This window comes from Perissodus microlepis, chromosome 16, assembly GCF_051167445.1.
Source record: "Perissodus microlepis isolate ML-2025 ecotype Zambia chromosome 16, ASM5116744v1, whole genome shotgun sequence".
Lineage (NCBI taxonomy): Eukaryota > Metazoa > Chordata > Actinopteri > Cichliformes > Cichlidae > Perissodus > Perissodus microlepis.
Genome location: NC_140476.1, coordinates 13363413 through 13381117, shown reverse-complemented (window position 1 = coordinate 13381117; position 17705 = coordinate 13363413). Strand labels below are relative to the sequence as shown.

Sequence of the window (17705 nt, the reverse complement as noted above, 5' to 3'; positions counted from 1 at the left end):
AAAAAAAATATGCACAAGTGCTCATCCCAAAAGTTGGAACCACTGACATCAGCTGTTATGAGCAGGGTTACTGCGATTGGCAGATGCTCCCCATAAACACTGTTTTCCATAATTTTCAGACCTTGGAAATTACCCAAAATTCTTTCTAGTAATGTGATCTGATAATTGGTTATGACACCTGTCAAAAATATGGCTTGGCTCTGCAACAAAGTATCTGTTTTGGATCAAACTCCAATGTTAGACTGTAAACTCCAGTTCTCATGACACACTTAAAACAGAACAGCTGATCCTGTCACAGACGTTAATGGTAAATGGACTGCTTCCTATATACTCTTTCATTCACACAAGCACCTTTTTCTATGTCTGAGTGCTTTCTATCTAACATTAAGAGAGCAACTTTGCTCTCTTAGTGTCTGGACATCAGTTGGTCTGTAACATAGTGTAAGACATCTTGGGTACAGACTTTTATGTGTGGTGTTGAGGGAAGGTGAAAAGTTGAAATACAGTCTCTGCTTCGGCTCAGAGAATACCAGGCAAATCATATTGTTTGCTAATCCATGACTTAGATCTTTATATAAGTTGCGAGCACCCACAGTTGGCCTTAAATTTGACCTTTTAACCCCCGACACCCCCACTCATCACAGATAACCACTCAGCGCCCCCTGACGTGACGGGGCTGTCGGAGCGCTCCTCGCATCACGCAGAGCGGCCCCATGTGGCCTCGGTGCGAGGCGTTTCCCGCGGCTTCAACCACCACACCAGCGTCATGGAGACCGCAGATGGTGAGTTTCCTGCCCACTCACACTCACACACACATATACACGCAAAGTCAACTCCCGTTTTCCTTCTCCCCTGCTGTTTGTCCCTCTGTCTTCTCCTTAGTCAGTCTGCCAACGTGACTGGCAAAAGCTACTGACTGACCTGCTCATGTTGCCACGGTAACGGTGCACCTCTCCACCCCCCACCCCTCCACCCCACCCCTGAAAAATCCGTCACGTTCCTGCCGTAATGTTTGGTTCTGTTAACTAACAGAAACACTGAGACAGTAAAGATTTACACAGCATCATAGTCTCGCTTCTCTGCGGCAAACAAATATTTGAGTCATGACATAAAACAGATCATTAGGTGCTCGGTTTTGCGCTCAGTTTTTGCCATGTTGTTGGTGGATAAAATAGCCTCCAAACATTATTCGTCATTCAAACCGTGCCTTTGCTTGTATGGCTTCAGTACTGCTACCAGCATGGGTCAGTGGGTGCTGCAGAGGATAGGTACATACAAATACAGTAAATACAGTATTAACAGGTCATGTTCCACCTCGTTTTAAGGTAGGTTTAAAAAAAAACACAGTTGAGCACATTAATTACAGCCTGAGCTAAGAAGAAAAGAAGGGAGGTGGGTGAGGGAGTGTGGTTTTTATTCCATATAAAAACAAATTTGGTGTCCTAAAGAAGTTTTGGCTTTCTCTTATAGGAAAATTAGCAGAATTGGAGTAAAATGTAAGCAGGGTTTCATTTACCCAACCATAAAATATGTTTTGGTTTATCAAATTGCTGTAAGGGAGGACACACTCATTCCCTATACCTGCTGTGTGCTTACGCTTGTTATCACCCACCGTCTTCTTCAAATTTCTAACCCAACAAGTCCTTTTCCCTTTAGCATGACATCATTTAGCGGTCTATAAGAGGGCCCATATATCCAAAAAGTTGTCAGTTCACCTTTAACTTGGCAGAGAGTCTCGCCGTTGGAAGAACCCTGAACACTTTCCTAAACCGCTGAGTTACAGGGAGAGGTTTTTCATAAATCCACTTACATATACATCTTCTAGTGTGATTCCGTTTTAGGTGGCGTCCACAATAGTCTTTGAACCTTACAAAACTTTTTTTCCATTATCTTAACAGGTTATTGAGTTTAGAGTTGTGTTAGGGCTGGAGACGATCCAAGCTGTTATAGGGTGAAAGGCAGGGTACACCCCATATAGGTCGGTTTGTCACATGACTGGGCCTTTACTTTTAATGTGTGTTTAATATTGTGAAAGTATCCTTAGTTATGTAGGACCAGAACATGGACCACTCTAGAAACAATGCATATATTTCCCTGTCACCAATTTACATTTAAGGCATAATGGTTATATACCAGTATCTATTTTCTTCATAATGTCAGGTGCTTTGTGCTGCATCATCATACATTATACTGTATTTTACTACTAAGAAACAGAGTGAGTGACCTGAATGCCTATTTTCCAAACATCTCCATCATATATGACAGTGTTTTGTTTTTTTATATGAGTTGAGATTACTTGAGACCTATGAAAGAAAACCAGCATCTTGCTACAGATGACAATGAGGTTGACTGGTTCATTAAATCTGCTCCACTTTCTTTGTCTGAGTTCATCTTCATTCATTCAGTTTGTTAATAATCAGGCAGCTTGAAAACCAGAGGACACCTTGAGCAGAGAGCCTATAATCTCCCTGCCACCCGTGCTCTGGATTCTTAAATACTAAACAACCTAGCTGACACAAAAGCAGGAAGTAGTGGTTAAATCTATGGATCTAAACTGCAGGTTTTCCTATGCTGATTACTAAACATGGTGAAAGTGGTAAAACAACAGTGTGATTCCATTATAATCCCACTCTCACTTGCATGTGGCAGCTGTAGATTTCTCACACATTCACGCTCACGGCCGATTTAGACTTTTGCACGAATCTTTCTAGAGCCTATGGTGTGGTTTTTTTGTTGTTTTTTTTAGATGCCAGCCAAAATGGAATCAAATAAAATGCTGGCACTCTTTTCCCTCCTTGGTCCCCACGCAAACATATTTGCCCCTCAGGTTTTTCCCACTTCTTCTTACATTCCCTCACACCAAGTCCAGTAGTTTGTGGAAACTCCTTCCAGCAATCTGCTGACATCTGTGAGTCCTTATAGTGAGGCAATGATTGTTATTCTCTCACTGATCAGGCCAATCACATTAGTTGCAGGTTGCGTCAACACGATGCATAGTTACATCCTCGGGGAGGTGCACCTCGGGTTATGGCGAAGGTTTTCAGAAGGGTTCTGTGGTGTTATGATTCAGTGCAGACATATAAATCCCCCGTCATCCAGAAAGTTCACAGGAGCGCTTCATTGACATCCTGATGTGTCTCTCCTCTAGGATGTAAGTGGAGAGGTGAAGGATCCCTCACTTTAATTGATGGTATTTATAACTGCTCCTTCAGCTCTATGGCAGCCTGCTGTATGTGCACTCTGCTGTATGTGCGTTTGTATTTGTGTGTCTTTGCATCTCTGCCTCTCACCTCCACTGTCAGGTTTACTGTGACACTTGTCCAAATCTTGTGTGTTATAAAAAATATATGCACAGCTACAGTGAATTCAGTGATACAGTGTGCATGTGAGTATGTTTGTGTTTGTATAGCTGAGTATGTTGCAAGTGCTCTACCGTTTATAGCATCTTCAGGCAACGTCTAACCTGAATGTCTTTAGAAAGTGAGTGCGTTTAAGCAGAGGTGTAACTCTTTGTTTGGCCTTGCGACTAATTACTATGTTGACATACTGTTTTCTTATCTCAAACTGAAAACAACTGTCAGTCTGTTTCTCACTTCAGTCTTTGACGGCTAGCCCGCAGCCACGCAGTGACTTCTTTGATGGCAGCTCTCTAGGACTGCTGGCATTTTTTTTGACACATAGATGTGTGTAAAGAAAAAACAAGTCACACAGTAGCTTTGGCTCCATCTGTACTTGGATACCGACACTGTGTGTGTTGGTGTTTTATGCACAAATTTTGCCGATACAAATTCAGTATTTTCGCACTGTTTTCAGCTTACAATCGTTTAAAAAATAAATTTCTTACAGAATTTTGTGCAGTACTGTGAAAAGTAAACCATTACAACTTCCATAGGAATTAAAAGGGTAGGTAGCAGTTAATCTAATAACTCTTAAAAGCACAAGTTTTGGCAGTTTGCTGGTCTGGGGCATTCAGGTTTGTTAACATGGTGACAATGAACAAAGACAAGAAGCAGTGATCTTAAAGAAACAGCTCTTGCTGTCCATCAGTCTAGGAAGTGTTATACAGCATCTCAACACAAACACCTCAGACCATCTGTCAATGATCTGGGCTAATGAACATGGGGACGTTGCAGTCATTAAGATAGCCATGAACTCGTCTGTACATCAAGGTCATATCTGACCGATAAAGCTCTGCTGAAATTAGGTTATACAACAGGACTGTGATACCAACCACAGCAGAAAACAGAATGGCTGAATCAGAGACAGGAAAATGCTCAAGGTGTTTCAATGACCCAGTCAAAGTCCAAACCTCAAGCTGGCTGAAATGATGTAGCGAGACCTAACAGAGCTGTGCATAAATGAATTGAGGCAAACCTCAATGAAATTAAAGCAATGTTATAAAGAAGAGCGGCCAAAAATACTTTCAAAACGATGTGAGAGACTGATAAAGTCATACAGAAAATTATTGCTTCAAGTTATTGCTGCTAAATGTGGTTCTACAAGCTGATGAGTCATGCTCCATACTTAGTTTTCACAGCACTGCACAGAGTCCTATGCAAACTTTCTTTTCCACATCGCTTTATCCTATCAAAAGACCAAAAGCAACAATAAGTTATTATTATGAACAGGTGTTTATTGTATCCGTAGCCTGATAAGGCTTATTTTTATCCCGCCGACCTCCGTTGTCATCCAGAAACAATGACAAATGCATCAAGTGAACCATGCTGTTGCAGTGGGTAACATGTTCCCTCATTATGAGTCACTGTGGGTTATTTTGAGCCAGTTTCACATACTGTACACCATCCTGCCTAAATCCATGGCTGGAGATAGTCACTATAAACACACCTTTGCAAATATAAATGTTTGAATAGAAAATCCTAAAAGCTGCAGTGCCCAGCTGACACAGGAAATTTAATGTTTTTAAAAAACAGGACCATGTTTTTATGACGCATTTTTATGTTTAAAGTGCTCAGCAAGACTGGGCCCCAGAGACAATTTTTGGCTGGGATTTGTTAACAATAGGAAAAATATGGACTAATACTAGCCTGATCCTATAACTCTGTTATTGTTTACTGTAAAGACGTGGTGTAACATTTTGTCCCACATTAAGGAAGAGCCAGAGATTACTACAGCAATTTATGGCTGTAAATGCATTCATTATAAGATCATGAACACATTAATTATCGTCATCATCACAGACGGGTCCTGGTTGGTCCAGATATGAACGATCAAGCCTCATGATGAGGTGGGTGGGGGAGTTCAGAGCCAGGATGTTAGGGGCTGCTGTCTAATTGGTCCATCAGGTGCTGCACTGACCCCCACATGGTCGATCCCTGGTACATCTGTCCCTGCATGAGGAGGCAGGGTCTGTCTGAGCTAGGCTTATTATAGTAAGATAAATCAGGCAAGCTGTGTGCAGCTGTGGCCTTTAGCTCCCGTGGCTGTCTGGGTTGTCGAACACAGCCGCCCCCCTTTTAAAGCTAACTGTATATTTATCGGGTAAAAATAATATCTGATGATGTTTATAGACTGAACCTCACCTCAAACATGACTCTAACGGCACAACGCAAGTTTCATTCGGAGTCTGTTATTTTGTTTGTTGTTTTGTTTGTCTTGTTTTCTCTCCTTTTATGATCTGGCTCAGTTTTTATATATAAAAAAAACGATTTAAGGGTTAATTTTAAAGTGTAACATGCATGTCAGACCATTTATCTGTGTTCTGATTTAAGTCGGGGTTAGGTGATTTTAGCCTCTCACTGTCTATATTTTATAGCATGAAACAGGCGCCTTTTGAGACACCTCATGAATCATTTTCTGCAGCGAGTACATCTTTGTTGCTAGGCAGCAGGCGAGGCGGCTCCTCGTTTCCTGATTTCCTTTTTTCTTAGCCTTTGAGGTCTCGCAGTGATTCCCGAGACTTCCTACTAAAACACTATGTCTTTAAGGTGACTGTACAGCGCAGGACCTCGTGCTCCACTGCTTTGTTGTCCTGCCACAGTGTGACTGACAGCTGGTTGTCCTCTGTGCCTCATTAGAAAAACACACTGACCTTGTCTCCTTTTCTTTCCTTATCTGTCCCTCCCTTATCCACCCCCGTCCTCCATCAATCTCTCAATCAATCTGTCTGCACATGCCCACGTCCCACCTGCGCCATCACAATTATCTCCACTTTTTCCTGTCTGTATTTCTCTACATGTTTTTTTTCTTGTCATGTTTATGTCTTCCCAACCTTTTTTTGTCTTTTCATCTCCATAAAACTCATTTTATAGGTGTTCCAGTCAACAGTCGCGTCTCCAACAAAATCCAGCAGCTGCTCAATACACTGAAGAGACCAAAGCGTCCACCGTTGCGCGAGTTCTTTGTTGACGACTTTGAGGAGCTTTTGGATGGTAAGCCCACCTGAATGTAATTACAGTGATTCTGCTGAATCAATAAATCTTCGTGAAGAGAAACTCTTTCACACTCCTACTCTTTTGAATGTGATGCTCACATCGCGTTGGTTTTCCAGCTCTAATAATAGTGATCTGTCTAATTCTTGTTGTGGCTGAGATAAAAATGTGACTGTGACCTTGCCAGGTCCCACAAGTAAACAATCAAGGCACGGTTTTAGCTCAGTGGTGGTTATTTTGGCCCTGAAGACCACCAGGTGTTGAAAGGGAATTTTTTAGGGAAGTGCACACGGACTGGACCAGCCCTTCCTAACCATTTCCTCCATTCCAACCAAACCCATCAGTGGGTCTGGGTGGTACTCTGCCACTCTGAATAAACACTGAGTGAATGAAAATGCAGCGGGAATAGCAGTGTATCAGCAGGTAACTGTAAAGCTTCTCCTTGTGGTATGGCAAGCTTCAGTGTGAGCAGAAAAACACACTCAGAGGTAGGATCCAAACACTGATAAAGATGTTATATTTGGCAGAGATATGGCTTACCTGCTTCTTTAAACAGGTCTGAACTCTACTGCTCAGAGAGTCTGAAGGTAAGAATAGAGATGAAGAGATGGAAGTCAAATCCAGAAGTCAATAGAGTACTTAAAGAAGGAGCGAGGCGAGACTGATTTCCAGTAAGCAGCAGCTTCGAGTTTCTCACAAGTAGGAATAATAGGCAGCTTAGACTCATGAGGACAGAACACAGCTCACTGTATATCCTCCAGCTTTTCCTTTTCCATCACACCTTCCTCATTGTCCTTTTTTTCTCACACTCTTTTTTTTCTCCCCTGTCCTCCTTACAAGTGTTGTTTAATTTACATATTTACCATTTCTTTGCAGACTAGCCGGTCTTCTTTATCAAGCAGCTCAGGAGCTTATATTACGTTCAATTCGAATCAAAGTCTTAAAGATGTCCAATTCATCTTCTTCATGTTTTCAGTCCAGCAGCCAGATCCCAACCAGCCAAAGCCAGAAGGCCAGCAGATGTGTCCCCTGGAAGGGGAGCCTCTTGGGGTGGTGACCAACTGGCCTCCCTCCTTGCCAGCAGCCCTACAAAGGTGGGGAACCACTCAGCCCAAGAGCCCCTGCCTGACAGCACTCGACAATGCTGGCAAGCCCGTCTACACACTCACCTATGGTAGGTGTTAGCCTGTGGATGTTGGCCCAGAAATGACAATTCAGATGGAAAAGAATAGCACCTCTTTTCATCCACTGTGTCTTTGAAAAACAGACATAATGTATTCTGCTGTTTAAATGTTGTTTTGCAGGTTAGATTAGTTAAATCAAAGGCACTCGTTGACAATGTGTGTTAACCTCTGCAGGTAAACTGTGGACCCGCAGTCAGAAACTGGCCTATACGCTTCTTAATAAGCTGAGCAGCAGAAATGAGCCTCTGCTCGTGCCGGGAGACAGAGTAAGTCATGATATATTACAGTGTGTTTGGTGGCGATTGAATGTGTTACATTTTTTGGCATTTCACTCAATCAATCAGCACTATTACAAATATTCAACATGGAATTAATCACCAAATAAATTCAATGACGTGAGAAAATAAAATAAAATAAAACAAAACAGGGGGCTGAAAGTATTCCTACATAGGAACCTTTTGGGAAATATAGTTACTGCCTTTTCCTGCTAGATGAAAAAGTGACCAGCTCTCTGATTTGCGTTTACTTTTGTCGTTTTAGATCCACTTAAAAGCTTTAATATTCTATTTGAATTTGGAACATTAATATAGCAGAAAACTACTTTTTTTCCTATGAAATAATTAATGAGTGCTTCCTTACTTCTTAGCAGAGAGGAAAGTCCCATTCCTCACATGTTTGTGTTAAGCCAAGTCTGCATCTGCATTAATACCTTGAAATCTTTGACTGGGAACGTAAAAGTGAAATGAGCGAGCCCAGTCTGACACAGTTCATAACTGTAAAGTTTAAAAACCTAATTTATGTGTAGACATTTAATTTCATCTCATTTTCAGGGTCTCTAAAGTTGTTTTGCAGCTCTCCTCTGCTCCTCTGCTTTCAGTTTCACCCTGAGCAGAGGAAAGCTGCAAAAACGGCTCGGCTTGGGTCTAGTTGACTTGCTTGGGTTAATCATTGTGGCTGGACTTTTTTTCTGGTCTAAAATAATCTAAAAAGATGGGGGAGGCTGGCTGAGATGCCTGTTTGTTTTGGTGCGAGATGGTGCATGTGTGATTTTTGTCTGATGCAAAAACAGCAGTTTCACATTTAATGGGGGCTACAGCGAACAGAAAACAGACCCAAGCCAAGACAGAGTAACTGACTGTTGATTAAAACCAAGGATTTATTGAAAATATAAATATTATTGTTGTGAAGCTGGAGTTGTCAACTAACTCTCTGGTAGAAAGCAATGATTTCTTAAACTTTAAAGCCTTGCAGAAAGCAAGCGCTTTATTATTTGTATGACATGTTTAGTGTCACCGCCAGTCCACAATACTGTTGTGTAGCATTAAAACAGAAAAATATGAAAGATAATGTTGGTGTATTGTAACCATGTCTTGAACACACCTGCAGGTTGCACTTGTTTTCCCCAACAATGATCCAGTGATGTTCATGGTGGCCTTCTACGGCTGTCTCCTGGCGGAGCTCGTACCTGTACCTATTGAAGTGCCGCTGACCAGAAAGGTAAAGCAATGAGGGTCTCCTGGGAATGTGTGAATTTTGATGTTTTACTGACCCCTACTGGACATCTGACCTCAAAGTGTTTACATGAGAGACATACTTAAGTCAGATGCAGTTTTTGATTCAGTGCTAATCTTCACTCTCTTTGACGTTCCTTATGCTAAATCACATCTTTGTAAATCTGATCTCTTAATGTTTAAATACGGAGTATTAGCTTATGATGTTTTGCGGTTCCCAGAGCATCCATCACCTCAAACCGATCTAAATTTATCCATATTAGTGGCACAGCCTGAATATTAATGCCTGTTCGTGATTGCCCTTTATAAGCATGCTGTTGGCAGACGCTGGGCTGTAATTAATGAGATTTGAGTGAGGTGAAATGATGTGTTATTCTAGTCAAACTATTAGATCACAGGCCAACTGTTCTCAGGAGTCAGACGCTCATTTGCTCACTCTGTCAGCTCCTATCATTCCTCGTCCTCTTGTTGTGTCCCTCTCTTTATTCCTATTACCCTCCTCTTCTTTCTTTCCGCCTCTCCCCACCCATCTTGTGTCTCCCACCTTTTTTTTTGCTTTTCAGAGCAGCGCACTTTGCACAGCACGAGTTTAGCTATAAGCTAATTTGCACAGCCAATCAAATAGGAGCGAGCGTGTGTCAGATCTTGGGTTTCATTCCTGCTACAGTCTGGCTTTGATGCACAGCAGTAGAGTTTTTAATAGTGACTGGCCGTCACTCCGCTTGCTCACCTGCTGCTGCTTTGATGCTGCTGTGATGCTCTGAGGTTTCTTCTTCTTCTTCTTTGTTTTCTTCTTCTTGTCATTGCCCTTGTTTTCACTCCATTAGCAATTCCCACATTCCCTCGGCGCATCCTTTCTCAAAGTTATTTTGAATTTTTCTGTTTTTAGTAGTTGATCGTTGTGTGTGACAGATACTCTCTTTGCTCCCCCAGGATGCGGGAAGTCAACAGATCGGCTTTCTGTTGGGCAGCTGCGGCGTCACGTTGGCATTGACCACTGACGCCTGTCAGAAAGGCCTGCCCAAAGCACAAACGGGGGAGGTTGCCACTTTCAAAGGTACAGCCTGTTTTATTTTCATTGTGAATGTGTGTGCATAGTTTCATTTGGTTTGAGATGACTTCATGTCTCTGTCTCTGCAGGCTGGCCGCGGTTGCTGTGGTTTGTGACAGATGGAAAACATGTTGTGAAGCCTCCAAAAGACTGGCACCCTCCAATACGGGAAGCCAGTAACGACATTGCCTACATAGAAGTAAGTGGGGTTTAATCAAAGGATGTGACGCGATGGTTTTTACTGGATTTGTTTTTTACTTATTCAACTTATTAGGCAGTTTTTGTTTTTACCAGATCCTTTTTCTTCCTAATGAAACTGTTTTTTTCCCTTTATGCTTCTTACATCTAGTATAAAACCAGCAAAGAAGGAAGCACCATGGGAATCACAGTGTCCCATTCAGCCATGCTGGCTCACTGTCATGCCCTCACGCAAGCCTGTGGCTACACTGAAGGTGAGGAGGAATCTTAATTTACTTTTTTGGTCATACTTTGTTTCTGCAATTTTTCCCTCCATCATTTATCACTTCTTCCAACATGGAGAAAGTTCAGTTGGTGCTGGCAGGAGAAATGCTCTGAGACCCTTTTAGGTGTAAATACAGTCTCATTTGATAAATGCAGCTGCTCAGTTGGTTGCGTTCCTTCCATCATACCTGGGTCAGGTCTGCTTAAAAAGAAAGAGAACATAAAGTAGCTCCTTTCTTCTAGTGTCCTACTTTTGTTCTGAGTAACTGCAAACAGCACCAGCAACCCCCAGAGACTCTCCGGATCTGTTTCTGTAACTTAATTTGGCTTACTCAAACCACTGCTGCTACAGTCAGAATTTACTCTTCATTACAGAAACTTATGTAACTGTGTTGTGCTCCTAACCTTGAAAAATTCTCCTTTTTTTTATTTGTAGGTGAGACGATAACCAACGTCCTGGACTTCAAGAGAGAAGCAGGATTATGGCACGGTGTTCTCACTGTAAGTAGTCTCCAGACCTCTAGTAGAGCTAATGGGGCGCTTATATAATGAGAAATGGAGGAGATCTGAGCTCAGTTTGCAGATAAAAACTGAAACTTATCTAACCGGCTTCCCACTGAGGCCTTTATCAGTATGTAAATGCATTCAAACTAATGAAGTCCTGATGGGGAGGGGGAAAGCATCTTATCTAACCACTGAGGAGTTTCAAACCTGTGAAAAATAAAGCTGCTCCCACTGACACAGACATCCCAGCTTTGATTGACTGCTTTCAAACATGCATGAGAATTCCCGGTGCCTTAGGTCATACGTGATTTGTTGTTACGTGTATAAACAGGCTTATTTTTGTACTCTTGGCAGATAAAATCATAACCTGCAGCGTGTTTACAGTGACCTCATTTAGTTGTGATGCATTTCTGGCATATATTGGAGCTCATCTCAATGCTTACTGCTCTCCTGGCAGAGCGTCATGAATCGGATGCATGTGATCAGCATTCCCTACTCCCTGATGAAAGTCAACCCTCTGTCTTGGATAATGAAGGTTCACACATATAAAGGTAAGGGTCAGTCCATCTATTTAGGGTTAGTAAGGAATTTGGATCTTTTTTTGTTGCTGTTTAATTCGGAAAACAAGGACAGAGCACACTTTTCACAAGAAGCTACCTTAGGGAAGATACACTTCAGGTGTTTTATTGTTAAGAAGACCAGATTTTATTCCTGCTTGTTACTGTTTTGATTCTCAGTGCACGTTTGACACGAGTGGATGGATTAAAGAGATCATTTGTTGGACCTATTGATTTCTGGGGTTGTGTGCCCTGAATAAAACTGATCCACAGCTCTGCTCAATCATCTGTTGGCGACTGAGTCAGCTTGCGTCGCTCCTTGCTGTCTGGTTTTATGATCTCGTCAAACTGGACCACAGAGGTCATGATTGTGTCGGTCATTGTTTTTGTCTTTGTGTCCCCCGTGCAGCTCGGGTAGCAGTGGTGAAGTCGAGGGACATGCACTGGTCTCTGCTGGCCCAGAGAGACCAGAGAGACATCAGCCTGAGCTCACTGCGAATGCTTATCGTTGCTGACGGAGCTAACCCATGTGAGTCCATCTGCAGAGGCTCATTTAATAAAACAACACCCTGGAGTCCCAAGAAATTATTATTGATTTGCTTTGTTTGTCTGCCTGGTGCTCTGTGTGTGTCTGCGCGCGTGTGTGTGTGTGTTACCCCAGGGTCGATATCCTCCTGCGATGCCTTCCTCAACGTGTTTCAGTCACGTGGGCTGCGACCTGAGGTGATCTGTCCATGTGCCAGCTCTTCAGAAGCAATGACTGTCGCCATCCGCAGGTGCGCTTCCGTTACTGCACCTGACGAGAACAAAAGCAGCCTCTTTGCCTTTCTGTGCTGCTGTTATGTCACACCATGCTTGCAACATCAGCTGGTTCCTGCAGGGAGGAAGGGAGATTTGTTCTGTTGATCACAGCGCAGACTGTAGAGTCTCACAGCTTTCTGCTGATTGTGAAGCTCAGTTTTGGAGGAGGATTACGATGCCAGACAGATTGGGAGGCAAGAAAATGCTTCAAGTAGAAAAGCTGGCACTATTTTTAGTGAGAGAAATGCAAATTTAAATATATGCAAGAGTTAAGAAATGTAATGGAGCCACAGAGTCATTAAATTTCTCCAGAACCAGTTCATATCTTCTTTTTAAGTGTTAGTACTGCTGTCACTGTACTACACCAGTAGATGGCTCAGTCTGACTGCCGTAAGCAGAAAAGGAAGAATTTAAGTGATAGTATGGCTTAAGTAATAGCATGACTGTGTGTCCTGCAGACCTCCAGAAATGGGGGTTCCTCCTCCCGGGAAGGCGGTGCTGTCCATGGGTGGGCTGAGTCACGGGGTGATCCGTGTGGACACTGAGGAGAAACTCTCTGTTCTTACAGTGCAGGATGTGGGACAGGTCATGCCTGGAGGTACAGTATACCATGCACATTATTAACATTTTACTGATGTTAATGACTAAAATACTGATTCTGAAGAAGGTTGAGAAAAAGGAGATTTTCAAGAATTTAAAAAAAAATGTGTACATGCTGACACTGAAATATCTAACCATATAAAAGTGTTTGTAGCAAAATATTCACCTTAAAAGCCTCTTTTAAAACAACATTTTAAACGCATCACCAATAAATCACCACATCCAACTTAAATGAAATTATTTACCAAATTTTACTGTTCGAACTTTTTGAAGTGTTTCATAGAAGTTTTTGAAAAGCTTAATGCAAACCGGGATCTTTGAATCGATTTAAATATTGACCTTATGACTCATTCTTCCTTGTGCCCATCCTTCTGTGTCCATTTTGCATTTCCAGCCTTGGTCTGTGTGGTGCGAGCCGAGGGAATACCTTATCTCTGTCAGACAGACGAGGTCGGAGAGATCTGCGTGAGCTCAGGCAGCACCGGTGTCGCTTACTACGGCCTCCCAGGCATGACCAAGAACATCTTTGAGGTTGGTGTTTCGTTATTTCTGTAAGTGGTCAGGTGTGACAAAGGATTCAGCGCTTTTCTCCTAATGTTATTATTCATGAGTGTCACTTCATATGTGCAGTGTAATAGCACCACATTTCTAAAAATCTTCTTAATTGATAGCACTAAAATTAAATGATGGCGCTATGATTTCCAAAGTCATCATCTGATTGGACTTCTATTAAGTGAAGGCAGTATCTGTTTGTTTTGATATTTGGTTTTAATAGTGTTGTATCTTCTTGCAGACTGTCCCTGTAACACCGTCTGGGATCCCAATCAGTGGCCGACCTTTCACTAGAACCTCACTGCTGGGCTTTGTAGGGCCAGTAAGTTCCTCTTTAGATTTCCTTTTAACCTTCCTTTGATTTAATGTCAGTCTTACAGCTTTGTGATATCTCTGTCTTACACAGGTACATTTTAACTGTCCTTTCAGATCTCATAGTACTTCTGTGACAGTTCTGGCAGCAAAAAATAAAAATAATGATAATGGGTTTTTCTGCTTAATAGAACAGATATTAATATCTGTCAGAAATAATCAGCATGAAGCGCCACATGTGATATTGTCAGTTATACCATCTTGTTGCCTCTACTCTGGTTTGTGATTTTCTAAATTACTCAGGAAGACTCTCAATGGTTTGTGTTAGTGGTTGTTAGTCAACAGTGAGTTTAGTAACAAATATGCAAATGTTTTACTAACTAAACTAACTACTTGCAACATTAGATTGCCCAGTTAAAGGGTCCATCCAGTCAATACGCAAAGACCAATCATCTCTGTAATTGTTGCAGGTATTTGTTCGTATTTTAATTTAACGTGCTCACAGAATTGAAGAAAACGGTCTCTGAGGCTATGGCATTTGATTTTAGACTAAAAGATTAATTTTTCTTTTAGGATATTTCACTAAACTCCCTTTAGGCAGTTTTATTTCTGAAGTGGATTATTCAGCAGTTTCAAAAGAAAGGAAGAAACGGAAATCTCTTTATTTTGAAGGATTGCTTTTGTGTTTATAGACTTTCAAACCAGTGAAAGATGGAGCTGACCTGTGTTTATTTAATTTGTTAAAATCGTGGAGATGATCATACCAGTGTCATTATCACTTGACAAATGGTGATGTTTTTTTAATTTCCGAGTTTAAAGCATAATTGTTTTCCCTTTGAGGACATGACAGCTCCTGGATGAAGAGTTTGATGATAGTTTATAAGACGTCTGTAAACCTTTTGAGGCATTCAGATTTCTTTGCACCAGGAGCTCATGTGTTGTGCGGATCACCACATGAACTTTTGTGACTCTTTCCAGGACAGCCTTGTGTTTGTTGTGGGAAAGATGGATGGACTGATGGTCGTCAGTGGGCGGAGACATAACGCTGATGACGTAGTTGCCACAGCGCTGGCCGTGGAGCCCATGAAGTTTGTGTACAGGGGAAGGTAAAGGAGAAAGCGGCATGGAAATTATGAAAGTTTGCACTTCTTGTTGAGCAGGACAGCCAGTTTGTGACGGTGTTGCTTTGCTCCCCAGGATCGCAGTGTTTTCTGTGTCTGTACTGCACGACGAGAGGATCGTCGTGGTGGCAGAGCAGAGGCCAGACGCCTCAGAGGAAGACAGCTTCCAGTGGATGAGCCGTGTCCTCCAGGTCCTCAATATTTTTTGTTTTGATTTGGTTTATTTTTGAATTTACATGTTTATAAAATAATAAATGAATCTCAAACTTTACCAAAGAAAACTATGTATTTTCAGGCCATAGACAGCATCCATCAGGTTGGGGTGTACTGCCTGGCTCTGGTACCTGCTAACACGCTTCCTAAGGCTCCCCTCGGCGGCATTCATATATCTGAGACCAAGCAGCGCTTCCTGGAGGGTGCTTTACACCCCTGCAATGTCCTTATGTGCCCTCACACATGCGTCACTAACCTGCCCAAGCCGAGACAGAAACAGCCAGGTAGACCACAAGACACCTCAGACTCTGAGATCAAAAACACAACAATAATTATTCCAATATGTTTGCCTTAAAATGATTTTTGGTGCTAACTTCACTGAGATGTATGATGATGATGCTTTGATTGTGCTGGACAGAGGTTGGTCCTGCTTCTATGATAGTGGGCAACTTGGTGGCAGGCAAGAGGATAGCACAAGCCTGCGGGAGAGACTTGGGACAGCTGGAGGACAATGACCAGGCACGTAAGGTAGATAGTCATCCTCATTTCATCCATGCCACACCTCTGCTCACACACTGCAGACACAGGTAAGGATCCACACCTGAGGGAGAAATCTGAGTCTAGATGTATGTGCTCTTCAGTTGGTTGGACAACCTCAGTCAGGAAATTGAACAGCACGGATGTTACAAAGACGAGTTGCCTGGATCCAGCCACTCTTACTAGATTGTATGATGTCATCTCAACAAGAACAAATTAAGTTGCTGAATTTCATGCAGATGCTACATGATTTAATTATGTTCACCATAGAAACATGGAATTATTTAGTTCAAATTACAAGTCTGGATCTTGTGCATGTAACAACCACCCAATTTCATTTTTTTGAGTCGACTCACTAAATTCACAAGATCACATTAGATGTCAAACCACAGGAAAATCACTGGGGTTACAAGAGGCAGACAACCACATCACGTGTATGCTGTTACTATTTCTTATGGTTTAACTTGTCAAGGACAACAACATAAAGCATCATCAAGCATAGCTTTCCTACTTTTGTTAAGTCTGTATTGACAGATTAATGCCGTGGTGGTTCGTGCTGTTGCCTCAGAGCAAGAAGATCCTGGGTTCAAATCCACAATGTGGCAAAGTTTGCAGTGGGTTCTCTCTGCGTATTCTGGTTTCCTCCACAGTTAAAAGTCATGCAGTTGTAAGGGTAGCTGGTTATTCTAAATTACCCAAATGTGTTGAAGTGCAAATGGTTGTTTGTCTCTGTATGATAGACTAGTGACCTGTCCAGTCTGTACCCTGCCCCTGTTACCCTATCACTTCCGCAGCCCAGATAAAGATAAGAAGATGGGTGGATTGGAAGTTGCTGTAAATCCGTTGAATTTTTTTGTTGAACATTATGTAATATGAATACAACATGTACTACAGACATAAGTTACATTTCATTCATTCAACAAGATTATCATTGGTGTAAGAAACAAATATTTTACTAGTTCATGTAACAAGACTGACTTTTGATGTGCCAAAGTGTTTAAACAATATAAGATGAATTTAAATAAATTTAATTAGACTAACGTGGTACAAACATGTTGATTGAACAAAAGTCAAATTAATTGAATGTTAATGTTAATATTATGTTAAACCTACACACATATATCGTGTTGACACAACACAACCAAGATGGATTAATATAACATGATTTGTTTAGATGGAATATAAGTGGCAAGATAAAATTACGTTCATCCAATGAATTATTTTTTTGAGTGTACATGCAACTGAGAGATGGCCTTCCCTTCTGCAAAAAACACAGGCATCACATAACTCAGATTGTTTTCCCATCATGCATTACACCTTTTTGCCTTTTGATCATCATCTGCACATGTGCTCTACCCCTTAAATGTTTCTTATTCATGTGCAAAAACAGCCTTGTCCCATTATGCAACAATATTTAACACCATTTATTAAGTGAGACAAGATATTTCTGTGTGACACTTTGATATCTTTGTAGTTAATTTTGTGTTTTCTTCCTTTAGTTCCTCTACATTCAGGATGTGCTACAGTGGAGAGCTCAGGCCACTCCAGACCATCCTCTGTTTCTGGTTCTCAATGCTAAGGTATTGTCTGTACTGGGGTTTGACTTAAGAAAGATCAAATACGATCGATAGAAAGATCTCTAAATAGAATGTGGTTTTGAAGGTAGTAACACTGATGTGTTATTACAGTAAATTTCCTTGAAATTCAGTTTAAAACCTTTTTACAAAAAAAGATTGTTGTCTCAGGTTTATCTGTTACCCTGATTCAGTTTAATTAAGTGAGTCATGAGTAAAGATACTTCATTAAAGTGATGCAAAACTCCTGCAACTCAAGTTTTCATAAGAGGAAAGAAAAAAAGTTGTAATGCAAAGTTAGCTTGTTAGACATTTGTGGACTGATAAATCTTGATGA

General features: G+C 41.5%; 1 protein-coding gene across 10 annotated transcripts in view; it reads left to right on the top strand.

The window, feature by feature from the left end:
- Positions 1 to 17705, top strand: part of LOC146370512 (disco-interacting protein 2 homolog A-like) — an 88056-nt gene that overhangs the window by 61520 nt on the left and 8831 nt on the right. For 2 of the 10 annotated variants that reach the window (XM_084908539.1, XM_084908541.1), the window contains exons 6-26: positions 645 to 782; positions 3149 to 3190; positions 6270 to 6389; positions 7366 to 7563; positions 7748 to 7839; positions 8960 to 9070; positions 10018 to 10141; positions 10225 to 10334; positions 10485 to 10587; positions 11034 to 11098; positions 11559 to 11652; positions 12068 to 12187; positions 12320 to 12434; positions 12918 to 13057; positions 13454 to 13590; positions 13853 to 13933; positions 14902 to 15029; positions 15121 to 15235; positions 15340 to 15541; positions 15676 to 15785; positions 17294 to 17374. In XM_084908539.1, the coding sequence (XP_084764665.1) occupies positions 645 to 782; positions 3149 to 3190; positions 6270 to 6389; positions 7366 to 7563; positions 7748 to 7839; positions 8960 to 9070; positions 10018 to 10141; positions 10225 to 10334; positions 10485 to 10587; positions 11034 to 11098; positions 11559 to 11652; positions 12068 to 12187; positions 12320 to 12434; positions 12918 to 13057; positions 13454 to 13590; positions 13853 to 13933; positions 14902 to 15029; positions 15121 to 15235; positions 15340 to 15541; positions 15676 to 15785; positions 17294 to 17374 (2426 nt within the window). The remainder of the gene's footprint in view (positions 1 to 644; positions 783 to 3148; positions 3191 to 6269; positions 6390 to 7365; positions 7564 to 7747; positions 7840 to 8959; positions 9071 to 10017; positions 10142 to 10224; positions 10335 to 10484; positions 10588 to 11033; positions 11099 to 11558; positions 11653 to 12067; positions 12188 to 12319; positions 12435 to 12917; positions 13058 to 13453; positions 13591 to 13852; positions 13934 to 14901; positions 15030 to 15120; positions 15236 to 15339; positions 15542 to 15675; positions 15786 to 17293; positions 17375 to 17705) is intronic. The other 8 variants (XM_084908544.1, XM_084908543.1, XM_084908549.1 and 5 more) reach the window with 6 other exon arrangements.